The sequence below is a fragment of the Salvelinus fontinalis genome, chromosome 31 (genome assembly GCF_029448725.1).
Source record: "Salvelinus fontinalis isolate EN_2023a chromosome 31, ASM2944872v1, whole genome shotgun sequence".
In the NCBI taxonomy this organism is placed as follows: Eukaryota; Metazoa; Chordata; class Actinopteri; order Salmoniformes; family Salmonidae; genus Salvelinus; species Salvelinus fontinalis.
The window spans coordinates 30,710,047-30,727,459 of NC_074695.1; the positions used below are offsets into that span (position 1 = coordinate 30,710,047).

The 17,413-nt window shown below is 45.2% G+C and overlaps 1 protein-coding gene across 3 annotated transcripts in view; it reads right to left on the reverse strand.

Moving 5' to 3' along the window:
• The window catches only part of LOC129830032 (forkhead box protein J3-like), an 86,346-nt gene that overhangs the window by 45,201 nt on the left and 23,732 nt on the right, over positions 1-17,413 (reverse strand). For all 3 annotated transcript variants that reach the window (XM_055892185.1, XM_055892183.1, XM_055892182.1), the window contains exons 2-3: positions 6,805-6,922; positions 5,990-6,436 (exon numbers count right to left, since the gene is read on the reverse strand). In XM_055892185.1, the coding sequence (XP_055748160.1) occupies positions 5,990-6,340 (351 nt within the window). In that variant the 5' untranslated portion in view covers positions 6,341-6,436; positions 6,805-6,922. The remainder of the gene's footprint in view (positions 1-5,989; positions 6,437-6,804; positions 6,923-17,413) is intronic.

Here is a 17,413-nt window from a genome sequence, read left to right on the forward strand (position 1 = left end):
CTGCCCTTGTGGTCCTGCTACCAGTCTTGCTGCCTGCCCTTACAGCCAGATAATTGGCTCTGAATTAGCGCCCCTAATGTGACGGTGCAAAAGGCTGCTCTGATGGCCTTTGGCCTTTCAATGGACGCCACGTGTCACACCAAATGATATAAAATTAGCAAGGGTCATGGATTTTTTTCTGGATTTTATTTTCAACAGTTGGTTTTAGAATAATGGGGATAAATGCATCAGTGAGTTTTGCGCTCATGGGACTACTTTTTGGGTCTGGGGGCAAAGGACAGTACAGTAAAGACGTCGTCTTTGATTGGTCCTTTGTGTGTGTGTGCGTGCGACGGAGTGTCTAAAATGCAAACTTGTGTTGTTACAGTTTCAATTCCAACTTAAGGTTAGTATTTGATGCATATTCATTTTCAGCCTAGTCCCTTCAGCAGGCTTTCATGCCCGCTGATGATAATAATGGTAAGAGAAACACTAATATTGACTAGTGAGACGAGAGGAAATGCCTGTGGTGAATTCCACTGGCACTGATTACGTGTTCTCGTGAAGAGGGCCTAGGCCGTGTGGGGTGGAAGGACACAGCGATGTGAAAAGGCTGCAAGGGCAGAGAACAGGGCATGAGAAAGTAGAGCCAGGCACTATGGAATCTAAAGGAGGACGGGGCTGAAAGAAAAAACATGAGAGAAATCAGGCGGCGAAGACTGCACCCCAATATGTTATCTAGAAGGAATATGAGGCATTCTGCACGGGAGCTACAAGTCCAGTTCATATGATGCAACCTAATGACAACTGAATAGCAAAAAAAAATTGCAAAAAATAAAAAAGAACACTGATTGAAACATTGCATAGTCAAATCCGATTTCTCGGTTTTCTACCGGGATGCAACACTGATCATATGATTTTCAACTGATGAGCATATGTGCACTTCACAAAAGGTTTCAAAGAGAAAAGACAACAGTTTATGAATCAAAACCAGAGTTCCAGAAGTTTATAAAAGCTCTATAAAACACAGTACATATGTAGGTATGCATGTAAAACACATTATATCATAGCTCAATGTGACATAAAACACACATTTATATTAGGCCTACTGCTTATAAAGCAGAGCACCCCTTTCCATAACAGCTGGTATCAGAATAGCAGTTGGGATGTCAAATTAGAGGTTGACACAGGAGTGAAAATGTATTCCTGTCCCGACTTGTCCTTTAAAGAAAATAACAAATCCCCGTACAGTCCTGATCCCGCAACAGTTCTATAACCCCGGAAATGTTCCTGTCCCATCCCGCTAAAAATCCCTCGGTGCCCATTTTTACAAGCGGAAATCAGAAATAACTTCCTCCATTAACTGCTGTTTGTTTGTCCCGGTCATCACTAGTTACCACAGTCAAAGTCATAAACCCCACCTAACCTTAATCACACTGCATAACCCTAACCTAAGATTTCAATTTAGTGTTCATGCATTTTTCCAATACAGGCAATTTAGACTTCGTGGCTGTGCCATCTAGTGGAAATCGTCTGTCTCCCGCTTGGGTTGTGAGTAGCCATAGCAACTGCTTCGTTTGGCTGCTGCTCAGCGCTCACGAGACCATTGCCTGCACACACAGCTAATAACCACAGTACGAGATTTGGGCAATGAAGGCAGCCCTTCCTCTTACCCAGAGTTGGATGAACTTATGGATATGGGCATGTGTAATGGTGGGTCTCCGCGTGCATATAAGTTAAAGTAGTGGCTGGCTACAACTGGAGCGAGGCATGAGTGAGTTGACGGAAGGGGGAAATTAGCATTTATTTTCTTCTTCTTATTTTTTCTCAACTAAATTACACTGAGTTTACCAAACATTAGGAACACCTTCCTAATATTGAGCTACACCCCTTTTGCCCTCAGAACTGCCTCAATTCGTCAGACCAGGCAATGTTTTTCCAATTCTCCAGTGTCCAGTATTTTCATTCCTTAGCCCACTGCAACTACAGTTTCTTGTTTTTTGCTGAAAGAAGTAGAACGTAAGTTGGTTGCCATAACCCATTCGTGTCAAGGTACAACGAGTTGTGCATTCTTTTATTGGTCTTTGGGCAGCAATATTCTACTGAAATGTCAGTTGACTAACTAGCTCTGCACAATTTGTGTCAGCCTCCTTTGTCCTCTTTCATCAATAACCCGTTTTCGAACACTGGCCTGCCGTTGGCTGGATGTCCTTTGGGTGGCGGACCATTCTTCATACACACAGAAAACTGTTGAGCGTGAAAAACCCAGCAGCGTTGCAGTTCTTGACACACAAAGCGGTGCACCTGGCACCTACTACCATGCCCTGTTTAATGGCACTTAAATCTTTTGTCTTGTCCATTCACCCTCTGAATGGCACACGTACACAATCCATGTCTCAATTGTCTCAAGACTTAAAAATACTTATTTAATCTGTCTCCTCCCCTTCATCTACACTGATTGAAGTGGATTTAACAAGTGACATCAATAAGGAATCCTGTCCTGTTCCGAACTTGACTAGAAATTCTCTCCCATTCCTGCCGGAATCAACCTCTGCCAACCTCTAGTCCAAACAACACCCTATTGCCTTTATATTGCACACAAATGTTGAACAGGGCCCTTGTTCCAAATTAGAACCCTATTCCCTTTATAGTGCACTACTTTTGACCAGAGTCCATGTCCAAAATGGAGCCCTTTTCCTTTTGTAGAACACCACTTTTGACCAGAGCCCTATGTGTATGAGAAATGCTGTTATCGACCAATGAGTGAGAGGTTTACGTGGGCCCCCGTCAAACGTAGTGCACTATAAAGAGAATAGGGTGCCATTTGGGATGCATCCCATGTCCTGCTCCCTCATACCATGTGGACGTGTTATGACCTTGACGAGTTATCTGATTACACTCAGTGTATCCTGTGGCTAATGCGCTTGTGTTCAAAATGGGAGAGGAGTTAGCGTTGGCCTGATTTCAACCAGGCCTCTCTGCTGCCTGTGCATCCACATTATCATACAGAGCAGACGTGTGCGTGTGCTGGGTAGTAAACTCACCACTACCCATCTCCTCTGGCTGAGCAGCCCTACTGTAATCTGTAGACTGCACACGTATGCCTACCTGAGTGGGAGTCTCTCTTACTCACACACTCACTCGTGTGTGTGTGGACTGTGTGTGTGTGGACTGTGTGTGTGTGTGTGGACTGTGTGTGTGTGTGGACTGTGTGTGTGTGTGGACTGTGTGTGTGTGTGGACTGTGTGTGTGTGTGGACTGTGTGTGTGTGTGGACTGTGTGTGTGTGTGGACTGTGTGTGTGTGGACTGTGTGTGTGTGTGTGGACTGTGTGTGTGTGTGGACTGTGTGTGTGTGTGGACTGTGTGTGTGTGTGGACTGTGTGTGTGGACTGTGTGTGCGCGTAAGTGTCTGTGTGAGTGTGCGTGCGTGTTGTACAAGCTATTTTACTTGAGCATCAACAGTATATTCTCCAAATCAAGGAATCCAGACACTGCTTGGGCTCCATGTCTGTCTCCCACTGTTTGCAGCTGACAGTAATCACCTTGACTGTAATGAATTCGTTCACGTTCACTTTGATGCAGATCACCGTTTCAACCACAACACCTCTGCACTGGCCACGTACATCCGGGATGAAATGTTTACAGCTTGAGGCTGAGCCATGTATGCAGTCGGCCTATTAGTCCTCAACAGTCCTCGTGCCAGATTATTCTGTGCATCTCATCATCTGGTCATCTGGAGTATTCCTAGGATGTCTAGTTTGGTCTTGAGGAAATTAAAGGCCAAATCCTCGGGATGGTTCTTATGCTTATGGTGGATATATGGGTAGCCTTTTTACACATGTAAGTACACGTGTGATTCATCTAGCTTGTCAATGCAAGGACAATTATAATACCCAAGAGGGCCAATGTACTGAAGAAGTGTTTTTCTAACGAAAATTAAATTGTATTTGTCACATGCACAAAATACAACGGGTGGAGACAACTGTGAAATGCTTGCTTACGAGCACTTCCCAACAATGCAGAGTTAAAAAACAATAATAATATAAATACAAATCGTTGATCAATAGATTCAGTTTAGTATTGATGTCTGTATTAACGTTCATAATACTAGGGCTGTCCCTGAATCCCAATTGTGAGGTTTGAATCAGATTTGCCATTTAAAAACAAATATGGTATCTGTCAAATCCACAAATGTCAGCTAAGTAGCTATGGTTGCTAACGTTAGCTAGCATTAGTCACTGTATCTGCGCCAAAACTCAGTTATTTCTCATAGAATCGGAATAGAATAGAATATTTGGGGTCAACCTTACTTATTACTGTTGTGTGGAAGACATACCACTCTTGGTACTTAAATAAATACTTATAAGCACATCAGAGAAAGCTTACAGATCTTAAACATCTGTAGTACCACACGTATTAATGAGGGCATTATGCCTATCCTATTTAAGACTGAGTTATATTGCCCATATGACGGCGTAACCGCCTGAACTGAGAGAGAAACCATTGACAATTCAAGAAAAAACTAATCACAATACCTGAAAGGTCTAGAAAATCTATTTCTCTTGGTTTTCTGTGAGCAAATGAAAGAAGAAATCTGCAGAACATATCTCATGACCATGTCAACAAGCTTGGAACCCTACCAAAACAAACAGACTTTTATCACAAACCATTTTGAGCTGCTGGCATGCAATTTAGCTCAGGAAGATTAAATCCTGAGAATAAACATAGGTTTGTGAACGGAGCATGGAGAGGGAAGATATTTTCACTCACTGAGAAAAAAAGAGATTAAATGGAGATTGTTGTGGATTTGTTCCAAATGGCATCCTATTCCCTATATGGTGTGCTACTTCTGGCTAGGGCCTGTAGGGAATAGGGTGCCATTTGGGACTCATCTACTTGGGACATTGGAGCCAGGCAGCCTCCTCAGAAAAAGCACAGCCTCTGTCATGTGATTAATAATGGGAGGTATTCCCTAGACTAAACCAAAAGATTCCAGATGATTCCACTCACCTTTCAAGTAAAAGAAGCATGTCATATCATATTGCCTAGATTCATGCAATGCCATTTACATGAAAGCTGCAATCCATATATAATACATTTAAAGTAAAAACATTTTAAATTAATGTACAAATCGCAGATTGCACCATTAATAATTTGTTAATGCCACCTGAATGGAACATGCACGCGGTCACTCACTGCCGTACTCCTCCACAAAGCTTTTTCCACATTCTGCTGTTGGATCTGACAACTGTCGCAATGACTGACCGTCACCAGTAATATTTCCTCATACATCCGAGACAAGTTGTAAAGTCAAGACCAGCGCAGCAATTAAATGTGAAACAAACATTCAAACAAAATGTCAAAACTGGTTCAGACTTATTCAATGTATTTTTTTTATCACATTGAAATCAAGCAATAAGGCCTGAGGATTTATGGTATATGGCCTAGGGCTGTTCTTACGCACGACGCAACACGTAGTGCCTGGATACAGCCCTTAGCCGTGGTACTGTGTATTGGCCATATACCAGAAACTCCCAGAGGTGCTATTATAAACTGGTTAACAAAGTCATTAGAACAGTAAAAACATTTTTTTTGTCATACTCATGTAATATTGGTCTGATATTCCACACCTTTCAGCATCTAGGACCCAAACTACCCAGATTATAATATACATTATACTGAATTTAGAAGGTGATAAACGGTGGACTATGTCAGACCAAGTCTGCTAATTGAACTTGTAAAATCCTGTCCTCACAAGACCCGTTACTGCAACAGGTATAAACGTACCTGACGGGATAGTTTACCAAAAATCTAAGTTTATCAGACATTCGTATCCTCAAAAGTGGGTTACATAGATCCCACATCATGCAATCAGAAAAATATGCAGACCTCAATCCCAAACTAATAGGAAAGATGAGCACCACCTAATTCCATTAGAATAAACTGAATCTGAAGTGAACCATCCCGTTAATATACACCAAATGCCATTCTTCCATATCCACCTCCTACCTTCCAGCCGCTGCCAGCCTCCCGGTAGTAGGGGAAGTTGTCACAGATCCACTGGTAGATCTCGCTGAGGGTCATCCTCTTGTGCGGCGAGCCGTTAATGGCGAAGGTGATAAGGCTGGCGTAGCTGTAGGGTGGTTTGCCATCCCTATGCTGGGCCACCTCCTCCTGGTCCAGCATGTTTCCCTGGTCCAGCGGGGCATTCTTCTTTCCCAGCCCGTGGCCATGATGCCCATGGGGGTACACGTGAGTGTGGTGTTGGTGCCCGGCATTGGATTTCTGGATGGCTGCCCGCATGGTAAGCTGGGGAAGCCAGTCCATGGAGGTAAGGCTGCTCCCTAGTTCAGAGGTCATGATGGTGGTGAAGGGTTGGGGGACTCAGGGGCAGGGTGGGGAGATGCTCTCCTTTCGCTCACTGGATTGCTGTTGCACAGCGGCACCGGCTGAAATCTAGAAGAAAAGTAGGGTGTTTGCTAAACAATAGAAAAACTAGGAAGAAATGAACAGATATGAAACGGTATGCACTGCAGCTGACTGGACTACGGATGGATAGAAGTGTCAGGAGATGATAGTGTATGTACGTGATCAGATATGGCCAGGAGAGGGATTTGGTGCTCTTGATTCTTTTCATGAAATGGTCCAGATTTCAGCACAGCAAATACTGTGTCTGTCATAGCCTCCCTCAATATCAAACATATATTTTACATAGAAACTGTTTCCTCTAAGTTTCAACTTCACTCAAAGCTGTACATGTAACAATAAAGAAACAAAGGCATCAGCAAACAGAGTCATTTGAGTTAATTTGAGCAAATTCTTACTGTTTTAGTATCTTTACATCTCTTCTCTGGCCCAAGCATCTGTGGAATGTACTGAACCGAAAGGTAGAGTAGTCCTTCTATGGTGCATGTTCATACGCTCCTCATTGAGGCGCCAATGCTGTAATACAGAAAGCACACACAAAAGGGGAGTTTGTCAAGTCCTGGCTGACAACACTCATTAGTGACAAAAAAAAAAGACTTTATCGCAAAGCCACCCACCACAACAGCAACACTGTCGGAGTTCTGTCTATCTGGCTTGCTTCTGTCATTCTCCCTCCAACAAAGTAGAAACGGCAACTCGATCTGCGTAGTGACTAAAAGCTTGGGAATTTTTTTCACAACTGCCTGCCAAATGGGGGAACAGCACGGGAGGAATTCCAACTCCCCAGAGGAACCCGAAAACCCAGAATCTCCACTGTTCTCTGTCGACGTGCCCCACTCTGCTGTCAAGTCCAGGCCCACCTCTCAGTTTCAGACCTGAAGGTAGTAGCGCTTCTGCCACAAAACAACCACAGTGCTTCAGAAGAGAAGGCTCTACTTTTAATTTGTTTTCAGCTATTTTTGTAAGACTCAGATCCACACAGTACCATAATCCGCAAAGGTATGTAGAAGAACACAAGCAGGGCTAAATGTTGCTGTACACAAATAACATGATAAAATAGCACTTCATATATTAATAAAATCTAAATTATCTATTTCAGAGTATAGAATCATTTCAGTGTGGACCAATGTCCTGCTTGAACCCTGAAAATACAATTTCCAGGCTAAAACCTGGTCAGTAGTAGAGCTAAGCCTCCAAAGGATACCTGTACATCTCTGAGCCCATTCAACCTTCAAGTGTCCTTAAACAGAGACAAACACACCAGCCCACGCAATCACACACACACACACAGTATCATCTCCTGAAACTTCTAAGGCGGTCTACCAGGAATACAAAACTCGGTTTCTGCAGATCACCCTCGAGAGCAACATACAAGAGAAGAAAACGAAGACAATACTCTGCCCGCAAACCAGTTTAATTACAAGTTGAAAAAACAAAAATGTTTAACGCATATTCATCTAGCCAAACATGCTGGGAAAATGCTGGGTGAGCTTTTGTACCGCCACCCCCGTCTCTTCCTGAAGGCCCTTGACAGTGGCACTGTGAGAGAAAGCAGAGCCAGACCCCCAATCCCAGGAAGCCATCTTAATTAGTCCACCTTTTTGCTGCAGGGGGATGGGGAAGGGAAAAAAAACAACACAAGTTATTATTTTCCCCTCATTAAGAGTAGGCTTTAGCTGCAAATCAGGCTGCCACAAGCCCCGACCTGCTGTGTTGCTGCTGCTGCTGCTGCTGTTGTTGTTGCAGTTTAGAGCGTGGGCTTGACTGTTGTGATGGCATAGCGTTAGCATAGCGAGGCACTAGGATGAGTAATACGCTACAACAGCGAGGGGGCATGACACTGCTTCTGGGAAAAAGGGGACCGAACACACAAAGACAGTGATTACCCAGTCAACAAGTCCCACAGTGACTGTCCTAACCCATATACCTGGAAGCGCTCTGCCTATTGTATCTGAAGCAAGTGTGCCGTTACAGTTCATTTGTTTTCCTTCAAGTCTGCATAGACACGCCTTACTGAGCTTTCTAGAGTAAAACAGTTAAATAGGCTAGCTATTTTGAAGCATTGAGTTCCGTAGCACAGGCTCAATTGGTACACAGGGTTCAGAGCTTGTCTCTGATTTGTGGTTGTGTGTTAATACCATAACTGAGGTATTTAGCTTCTGTAACCACGGCTCAGCCATGATGAAGCAAACTCCAAAATCAAATATCTGAATGTAACCACAACTTGTACCACAGCCATCCATAGAAGAATTGCCTGTCATGAGAGTTACTTGACACATAGTAATTACAGGCAAAAACAGGAAGACTTGTGGGAACCCTGATACCTTGGATAGAAGGGGCTTGTGCCAAGTCTGCAAATGGATTCATTAAAGGGGCAATCAGGTAGGTAGACAAGCGGTTAAGAGCACTGTGCCAGTAACCGAAATGGCGCTGGTTTGAATCCCTGAGCCGACTACATGAAAAATCTGTCCATGTCCCCTTGAGCAAGGCACTTAACCCTAAAGGCGCCTGTACTTCGCTCTGGATATGAGTGTCTGCTAAAATGACTAAAATGTAAACAAACATCTAATAAAATACATTGATATTTCATGTCAAATATTGAATAACAACCTCCAATGAATTTCACATCAGAGGGATTATCTCGTTCTCCTTGCAGCTGGGCTGTGAGTAAGGAACCTTTCAAATGCATAGTAGTGTGGTGACAGCAACGACACCAATACAATCACAAGCATAGCCGACGGGAAGTAGGGGTGCTGAGGGTGCTGCAGCACCCCCTGAAAAATCTGAACAAAATCTAAAAATTATTTGTATTGTTTTTAAAGAGACATGTTCTCAAAGAAGTAGTGCATTGGGCATTTACTAGCCTTGTATTAGCTGTGTCACGTCCTGACCATAGTTCTTATGTGTTTTGCTTGTTTAGTGTTGGTCAGGACGTGAGCTGGGTGGGAATTCTATGTTGTGTGTCTAGTTTGTCTGTTTCTGTGTCCAGCCTAATATGGTTGTCAATCAGAGACAGCTGTCAATCGTTGTCCCTGATTGAGAATCATATATAGGTGGCTTGTTTTGTGTTGGGGATTGTGGGTGGTTGTTTCCTGTCTCTGTGTTTGTGTTCTGCACCAGATAGGACTGTGACAGTTTGTTTTGTCATTTTGTATAGTGTCTTGTTTTGTGTGAATTAAATAGTGGAAAATTACCACGCTGCACATTGGTCCTCAGATCCTTTTCGCCTCTCCTCGTCTGAGGAGGAGGACGACTTAGACTGCCGTTACAAGCTGACTGTTATAGACGACTGTAGCGCGGGCAAAAAAAAAAGAAGAGTTTTGCCACCCCCTTTGACAACAAATTTTCTGCAAAAAAATAAATAAATTCACACGGCTATGATCACAGGACTCACATCTAAAGACCCCATGCTTCTATAACTTATTTGAAAAGATACACAAATGATTGCCAGTCTAGAAGCCATTGCCTTTACAGTTGAAGTCGGAAGTTTACATACACCTTAGCCAAATACATTTAAATTCAGTTTTTCCCAATTCCTGACATTTAATCCTAGTAAAAATGTCCTGTATTAGGTCAGTTAGGATCACCACATTATTTTAAGAATGTGAAATGTCTGAATAATAGTAGAGAGAATGGTTTATTTCAGCTTTTATTTCTTTCACCACATTCCCAGTGGGTCAGAAGTTTACATACACTCAATTAGTATTTGGTAGCATTGCCTTTAAATTGTTTAACTTGGGTAAAATGTTTCAGGTAGCCTTCCACAAGCATCCCACAATAAGTTAGGAGAATTTTGGCTCATTCCTCCTGACAGAGCTGGTGTAACCGAGTCAGGTTTGTCGGCCTCCTTGCTCGCACACGCTTTTTCAGTTCTGCCCACAAATTTTCTATAGGATTGAGGTCAGGGCTTTGTGATGGCCACTCCAATACCTTGACTTTGTTGTCCATAAGCCATTCTGCCACAACATTGGAAGTATGCTTGGGGTCATTGTCCATTTGGAACAAACAATTGTGACCAAGCTTTAACTTACTGATGTCTTGAGATGTTACTTCAATATATCCACATAATTTTCCTCCTCATGATGACATCTATTTTGTGAAGTGCACAGTTCCTCCTGCAGCAAAGCACCCCCACAACATGATGCTGCCACCCCCCGTGTGTCACGATCGTGTCACGATCGTGTGGAGGATTGACAGACCAAAACGCAGCAGTAGGAAAATAAGCCATATTCCTTTTAATGAATACGAAGGCAAAACGAAACAAAAACACTTATACACTAAACAAAACGATCGTGAAGCTAAGAACGAAGTGCACACACAGGCTACAAACGTATAACATAGACAATTACCCACATCAAATGAAAGCCTATGGCTACCCTAAATATGGCTCCCAATCAGAGACAACAGAAATCAGCTGTCTCTAATTGGGAACTCATTCAGGCAACCATAGACTCTCCTAGAAAACTAAACCAACATAGACACAGCTAGACACATGCACTCAACACAAACCCATACACTACACCCAACACCCCCTTTACCATATAATCACCCAAAACCAACAAAACACAAACATTCCCCATGTCACACCCTGACCTAACTAAAATAATAAAGAAAACAAAGAATACTAAGGCCAGGGCGTGACATAACCCCCCCCCCCTTAAGGTGCGAACTCCGGGCGCACCATTACACAGTCTAGGGGAGGGTCTGGGTGGGCTTCCTTCCACGGTGGCGGCTCCGGCACTGGTCGTGGTCCCCACCCCACCACAGTCACTAACCGCCTCCTTAGCTTCCTCCAAATGACCCCCCTCCACATTAACCCCACTGAATTAAGGGGCAGCTCCGGACTAAGGGGCAGTTCCGGACTAAGGGGCAGCTCCGGACTAAGGGGCAGCTCCGGACTAAGGGGCAGCTCCGGACTAAGGGGCAGCTCCGGACTAAGGGGCAGCTCCGGACTAAGGGGCAGCTCCGGACTAAGGGGCAGCTCCGGACTAAGGGGCAGCTCCGGACTAAGGGGCAGCTCCGGACTAAGGGGCAGCTCCGGACTAAGGGGCAGCTCCGGACTAAGGGGCAGCACCAGGGTAAGGGAGAGCACCAGGATAAGGGGCAGCACCAGGATAAGGGGCAGCTCCGGACTGAGGAACGGCAGCTCCGGACTGAGGGACTGCAGCTCCGGACTGAGGGACGGCCCATGGCTAGCTGACAGATCTGGCTGCTCATGGCTGGCTGACGGATCTGGCTGCTCATGGCTGGCTGACGGATCTGGCTGCTCATGGCTAACGGACGGATCTGGCTGCTCATGGCTAGCGGACGGATCTGGCTGCTCATGGCTAGCGGACGGATCTGGCTGCTCATGGCTAGCGGACGGATCTGGCTGCTCATGGCTAGCGGACGGATCTGGCTGCTCATGGCTAGCGGACGGATCTGGCTGCTCATGGCTAGCGGACGGATCTGGCTGCTCATGGCTGGCTGACGGATCTGGCTGCTCATGGCTGGCTGACGGATCTGGCTGCTCATGGCTGGCTGACGGATCTGGCTGCTCATGGCTAGCTGACGGATCTGGCTGCTCATGGCTAGCTGACGGATCTGGCTGCTCATGGCTGGCTGGCGGATCTGGTAGATCCTGTCTGGTTGGCGGCTCTGGCAGATCCTGTCTGGTTGGCGGCTCTGGCAGATCCTGTCTGGTTGGCGGCTCTGGCAGATCCTGTCTGGTTGGCGGCTCTGGCAGATCCTGTCTGGTTGGCGGCTCTGGCAGATCCTGTCTGGTTGGCGGCTCTGGCAGATCCTGTCTGGTTGGCGGCTCTGGCAGATCCTGTCTGACGAATGGCTCTAGCGGCTCCTGACTGACGAACGGCTCTGACGGCTCGGGACAGACGGGCGGCTCTAATGGCTCGGGGCAGACGGATGGCTCAGATGGCGCTGGGTAGACGGATGGCTCAGATGGCGCTGGGTAGACGGATGGCTCAGATGGCGCTGGGTAGACGGATGGCTCAGATGGCGCTTGGCAGACGGGCAGTTCAGGCATCGCTGTGCAGACGACAGACTCTTGCCGGCTGAGGCGCACTGTAGGCCTGGTGCGTGGTGCCGGAACTGGTGGTACCGGGCTGGGGACACGCATCTCAGGGCTAGTGCGGGGAGCAGGAACAGGGCATACTGGACCCTGGGAGCGCACATTAGGCCTAGTGCGTGGTGCCGAAACTGGTGGTACCGGACTGGGGACACGCATCTCAGGGCTAGTGCGGGGAGCAGCAACAGGACGCACAGGACTCTGGGGACACACAGGAGGCTTGGTGCGTGGTTTATGCACTGGTGGTAAAGGGCTGGAGACACGCACCATAGGGCTAGTGCGTGGAGGAGGCACTGGTGGTACTGGGTAGGGGCGGGGAGGTGGCGCCGGAAATACCGGACCGTGCATGCGTACTGGCTCCCTTGAGCGCCGAGCCTGCCCAACCTTACCTGGTTGTATGCTCCCCGTCGCCTGACCAGTGCGGGGAGGTGGAATAACCCGCACCGGCCTATGTAGGCGAACCGGGGACACCATGCGTAAGGCTGGTGCCATGTACGCCGGCCCGAGGAGACGCACTGGTGACCAGATGCGTTGGGCCGGCTTCATGACATACGGCTCAACGCTCAGTCTAGCCCGGCCGATACGTGGAGCTGGAATGTACCGAACCGGGCTATGCACGCGTACAGGAGACACCGTGCGCTCTACTGCGTAACACGGTGTCTGCCCGTACTCTCGCTCTCCACGGTAAGTACAGGGAGTAGGCGCAGGTTTCCTACCTGACTTCGCCACACTCCCTTTAAGGCCCCCCCCCCCAATACATTTTTGGGTTGTACTCACAGGCTTCCAGCCTTGTCTCCGTGCTGCCTCCTCATATCGCCTCCTCTCGGCTTTAGCTGCCTCCAGCTCTTCACGAGGAAGGCGATATTCTCCCGGTTGTGCCCACGGCCCCTTACCATCCAGTATCTCCTCCCATGTCCAAGAATCCTGTGTAGGTGGGTCCTGTTGCCGCTTTACATGCCGCTTGGTCCTGTATTGGTGGGTAATTCTGTCACGATCGTGTGGAGGATTGACAGACCAAAACGCAGCAGTAGGAAAATAAGCCATATTCCTTTTAATGAATACGGAGGCAAAACGAAACAAAAACACTTATACACTAAACAAAACAAGAAAACGATCGTGAAGCTAAGAACAAAGTGCACACACAGGCTACAAACGTATAACATAGACAATTACCCACATCAAATGAAAGCCTATGGCTACCCTAAATATGGCTCCCAATCAGAGACAACAGAAATCAGCTGTCTCTAATTGGGAACTCATTCAGGCAACCATAGACTCTCCTAGAAAACTAAACCAACATAGACACAGCTAGACACATGCACTCAACACAAACCCATACACTACACCCAACACCCCCTTTACCATATAATCACCCAAAACCAACAAAACACAAACATTCCCCATGTCACACCCTGACCTAACTAAAATAATAAAGAAAACAAAGAATACTAAGGCCAGGGCGTGACACCGTGCTTCACGGTTGGGATGGTGTTCTTCAGCTTGCAAGCCTCCCCCTTTTTCCTCCAAACATAACGATGGCCAAACAGTTCTATTTTTGTTTCATCAGACCAGAGGACATTTCTCCAAAAAGTACAATCTTTGTCCCCATGTGCAATTGCAAACCGTAGTCTGACTTTTTTGTGGTGGTTTTGGAGCAGTGGATTCTTCATTGCTGAGTGGCCTTTCAGGTTATGTCGATATAGGACTCGTTTTACTGTGGATATACAGTGGGGAGAACAAGTATTTGATACACTGACGATTTTGCAGGTTTTCCTACTTACAAAACATGTAGAGGTCTGTAATTTTTATCATTGGTACACTTCAACTGTGAGAGACGATATCTAAAACAAAAATCCAGAAAATCACATTGTATGATTTTTAAGTAATTAATTTGCATTTTATTGCATGACATAAGTATTTGATCACCTACCAACCAGTAAGAATTCCGGCTCCCACAGACCTGTTAGTTTTTTCTTTAAGAAGCCCTCCTGTTCTCCACTCATTACCTGTATTAACTGCACCTGTTTGAACTCGTTACATGTATAAAAGACACCTGTCCACACACTCAATCAAAAAGACTCCAACCTCTCCACAATGGCCAAGACCAGAGAGCTGTGTAAGGACATCAGGGATACAATTGTATAAAAGACAGTACTGTGCAGCCGTCTTCATCGGCCAATTGTATGCTCTATCAGAACATCAGCTGTCTGGATTTGGGTGAAGGAGAAGCAGAGGGGGGGGGGCTTGGGCCAGTTGCTGCGGGAGGTGCAGAGCTGTTGGCCGGGGTTGGGGTAGCCAGGTAGAAAGCATGGCCAGCCGTAGAGAAATGCTTATTGAAATTCTCGATAATCGTGGATTTATCGGTGGTGACAGTGTTTCCTAGCCTCAGTGCAGTGGGCAGCTGGGAGGAGGTGCTCTTATTCTCCATGGACTTTACAGTGTCCCAAAACTTTTGGAATTAATGCTGCAGGATGCAAATTTCTGTTTGAAAAAGCTAGCCTTTGCTTTCCTAACTGACTGTGTATATTGGTTCCTGACTTCCCTGAAAAGTTGCATATCGAGGGGACTATTTGAAGCTAGTGCAGTACGCCACAGGATGTTTTTGTGCTGGTCAAGGGCAGTCAAGTCTGGAGTGAACCAAGGGCTATATCTGTTCTTAGTTCTACATTTTTTGAAAGGGGCATGCTTATTTAAGATGTTGGATTTTTAAAAGTAGAAGCTCGAAATGTTTGGGCATAGACCTGGATAGTATGACAGAACTCTACAGGCTCTCTCTGCAGTAGATAGAACTGCTAAAGGGGGCGGAGTTGCAATCTTGACAGAAAATGTTGTAATTGGGGATGGAAATTTCAGAATTTTTAGTGGCCTTCCTCAACCAGGATTCAGACACAGCTAGGGCATCAGGGTTGGCGGAGTGTGCTAAAGCAGTGAATAAAGCAAATTTAGGGAGGAGGATTCTGATGTTAACATGCATGAACCCAAGGCTTTTACGTTTACAGAAGCCAACAAATGAGAGCCCCTGGGGACACACAGGGCCTGGGCTAACCTCTACATCACCAGAGGAACAGAGGAGGAGTAGGATGAGGGTACGGCTAAAGGCTATAAGAACTGGTCGTCTAGTGCGTTGCGAACAGAGAATAAAAGGAGCAGATTTTTGGGAGTGGTAGGATAGATTCAGGGCATAATGTACAGACAAGGGTATGGTAGGGTGCGAGTAGAGTGGAGGTAAACCTAGGCATTGAGTGCCGATGAGAGAGGTTGCATCTCTGGAGGCGCAAGAGATGTAATAACCTGTAATCTGGTTCAGATGATTAAATCAACCTACCAGGGTGTTTACAAACACTAAAGGAATAAGATCATCCACATGTATCTATCACATTTTTACTAATACTGTAGAACCTTGTTCTAAAGCTGTATCCGTACCCATTGGATACAGTGATCACAATATAGTGGCTATTTCCAGGAAAGCCAAAATTCCAACAGCTGGGCCTAAAATAGTGTATAAGAGATCATACAAAATATTTTGCTGTGACTCTTATGTTGATGATGTTAAAAATATTTGTTCTTCTGATGTGATTAATGAGCATCCAGACGCTGCACTTGATGAATTTATGAAATTGCTTCTTCCAATTTTTGATAAACATGCACCTGTTAGGAAACGGACTGTTAGAACTGTTTAGGCTCCAAGGATTGATGAGGAATTTACAAACTGTATGGTTGAAAGAGATGGGGCAAAAGGAGTGGCTAATAAGTCTGGCTGCACATCTGACTGGCTTACTTATTGCAAATTGAAAAATTATGTGACTAAACTCAACAAAAAGAAGAAGAAACTGTATTATGAAGCCAAGATCAATGACATAAAGAATGATGGGAAAATCTTGAGTACATTAAATGAAATTATAGGCAGAAAGACAAATTCAACTCCAACTTTCATTGAATCAGATAGTTTTGTGAGGAATAAGCCATTTATTTTTATGATTATTTCATTGGCAAAGTGGGCAAACTTAGGCAGGAAATGCCAACAATGAACAGTGAGCAATTATATTCATGCATTAAAAAAGAAATATGAAAGAAAAGCATTGCAAGTTTGAATTTTGTAAAGTTAGTGTGGGAGAGGCAGATTTTTTTTTGTTATCAATCAATAATGACAAACCTCCTGGTATTGACAACTTAGATGATAAGCTACTGAGGATGGTAGCTGACTCTATAGCCACTCCTATCTGTCATATTTTTAATCTGAGCCTAGAGGAAAGTCTATGTCCTCAGGACTGGAGGGAAGCCAAAGTAATTCCGCGACCCAAGACTGGTAAAGTGGCCTTTACTGGTTCTAACAGCAGACCTACAAGCTTGCTGCCAGCTCTAAGCAAACTTTTGGAAAAAATTGTGTTTGACCAAATACAATGCTATTTCTTGGTAAACAAATTAACAACAGACTTTCAGCATGCTTATAGAGAAGGGCACTCAACATGTACTGCACTGACACAAATGACCCATGATTGGTTGAAAGAAATTGATAATAAAAAGATTGTGGGAGCTGTACTGTTATATTTCAGTGCAGACTTTGATATTATTGACCATAACCTGTTGTTGAAAAAAACGTGTGTTACGGCTTTTAAACCTTTGCCATATCGTGGATTCAGAGCTATCTATCTAATATAACTCAAAGGGGTTTCTTTAATGGAAGCTTCTCTAATGTCAAACATGTAAAGTGTGGTGTACCGCAGGGCAGCTCTCTATGCCCTCCACTCTTTTCTATTTTTTACCAATGACCTGCCACTGGCATTAAACAGAGCATGTGTGTCCATGTATGCTGATGATTCAGCCATATACGCATCAGCAACCACAGCTAATGCAGTCATTGAAACCCTTAAAGAGTTGCAGTCTGTTTTGGAATGGGTGGCCAGTAATAAACTGGTCCTGAACATCTCTAAACCTAAGAGCAT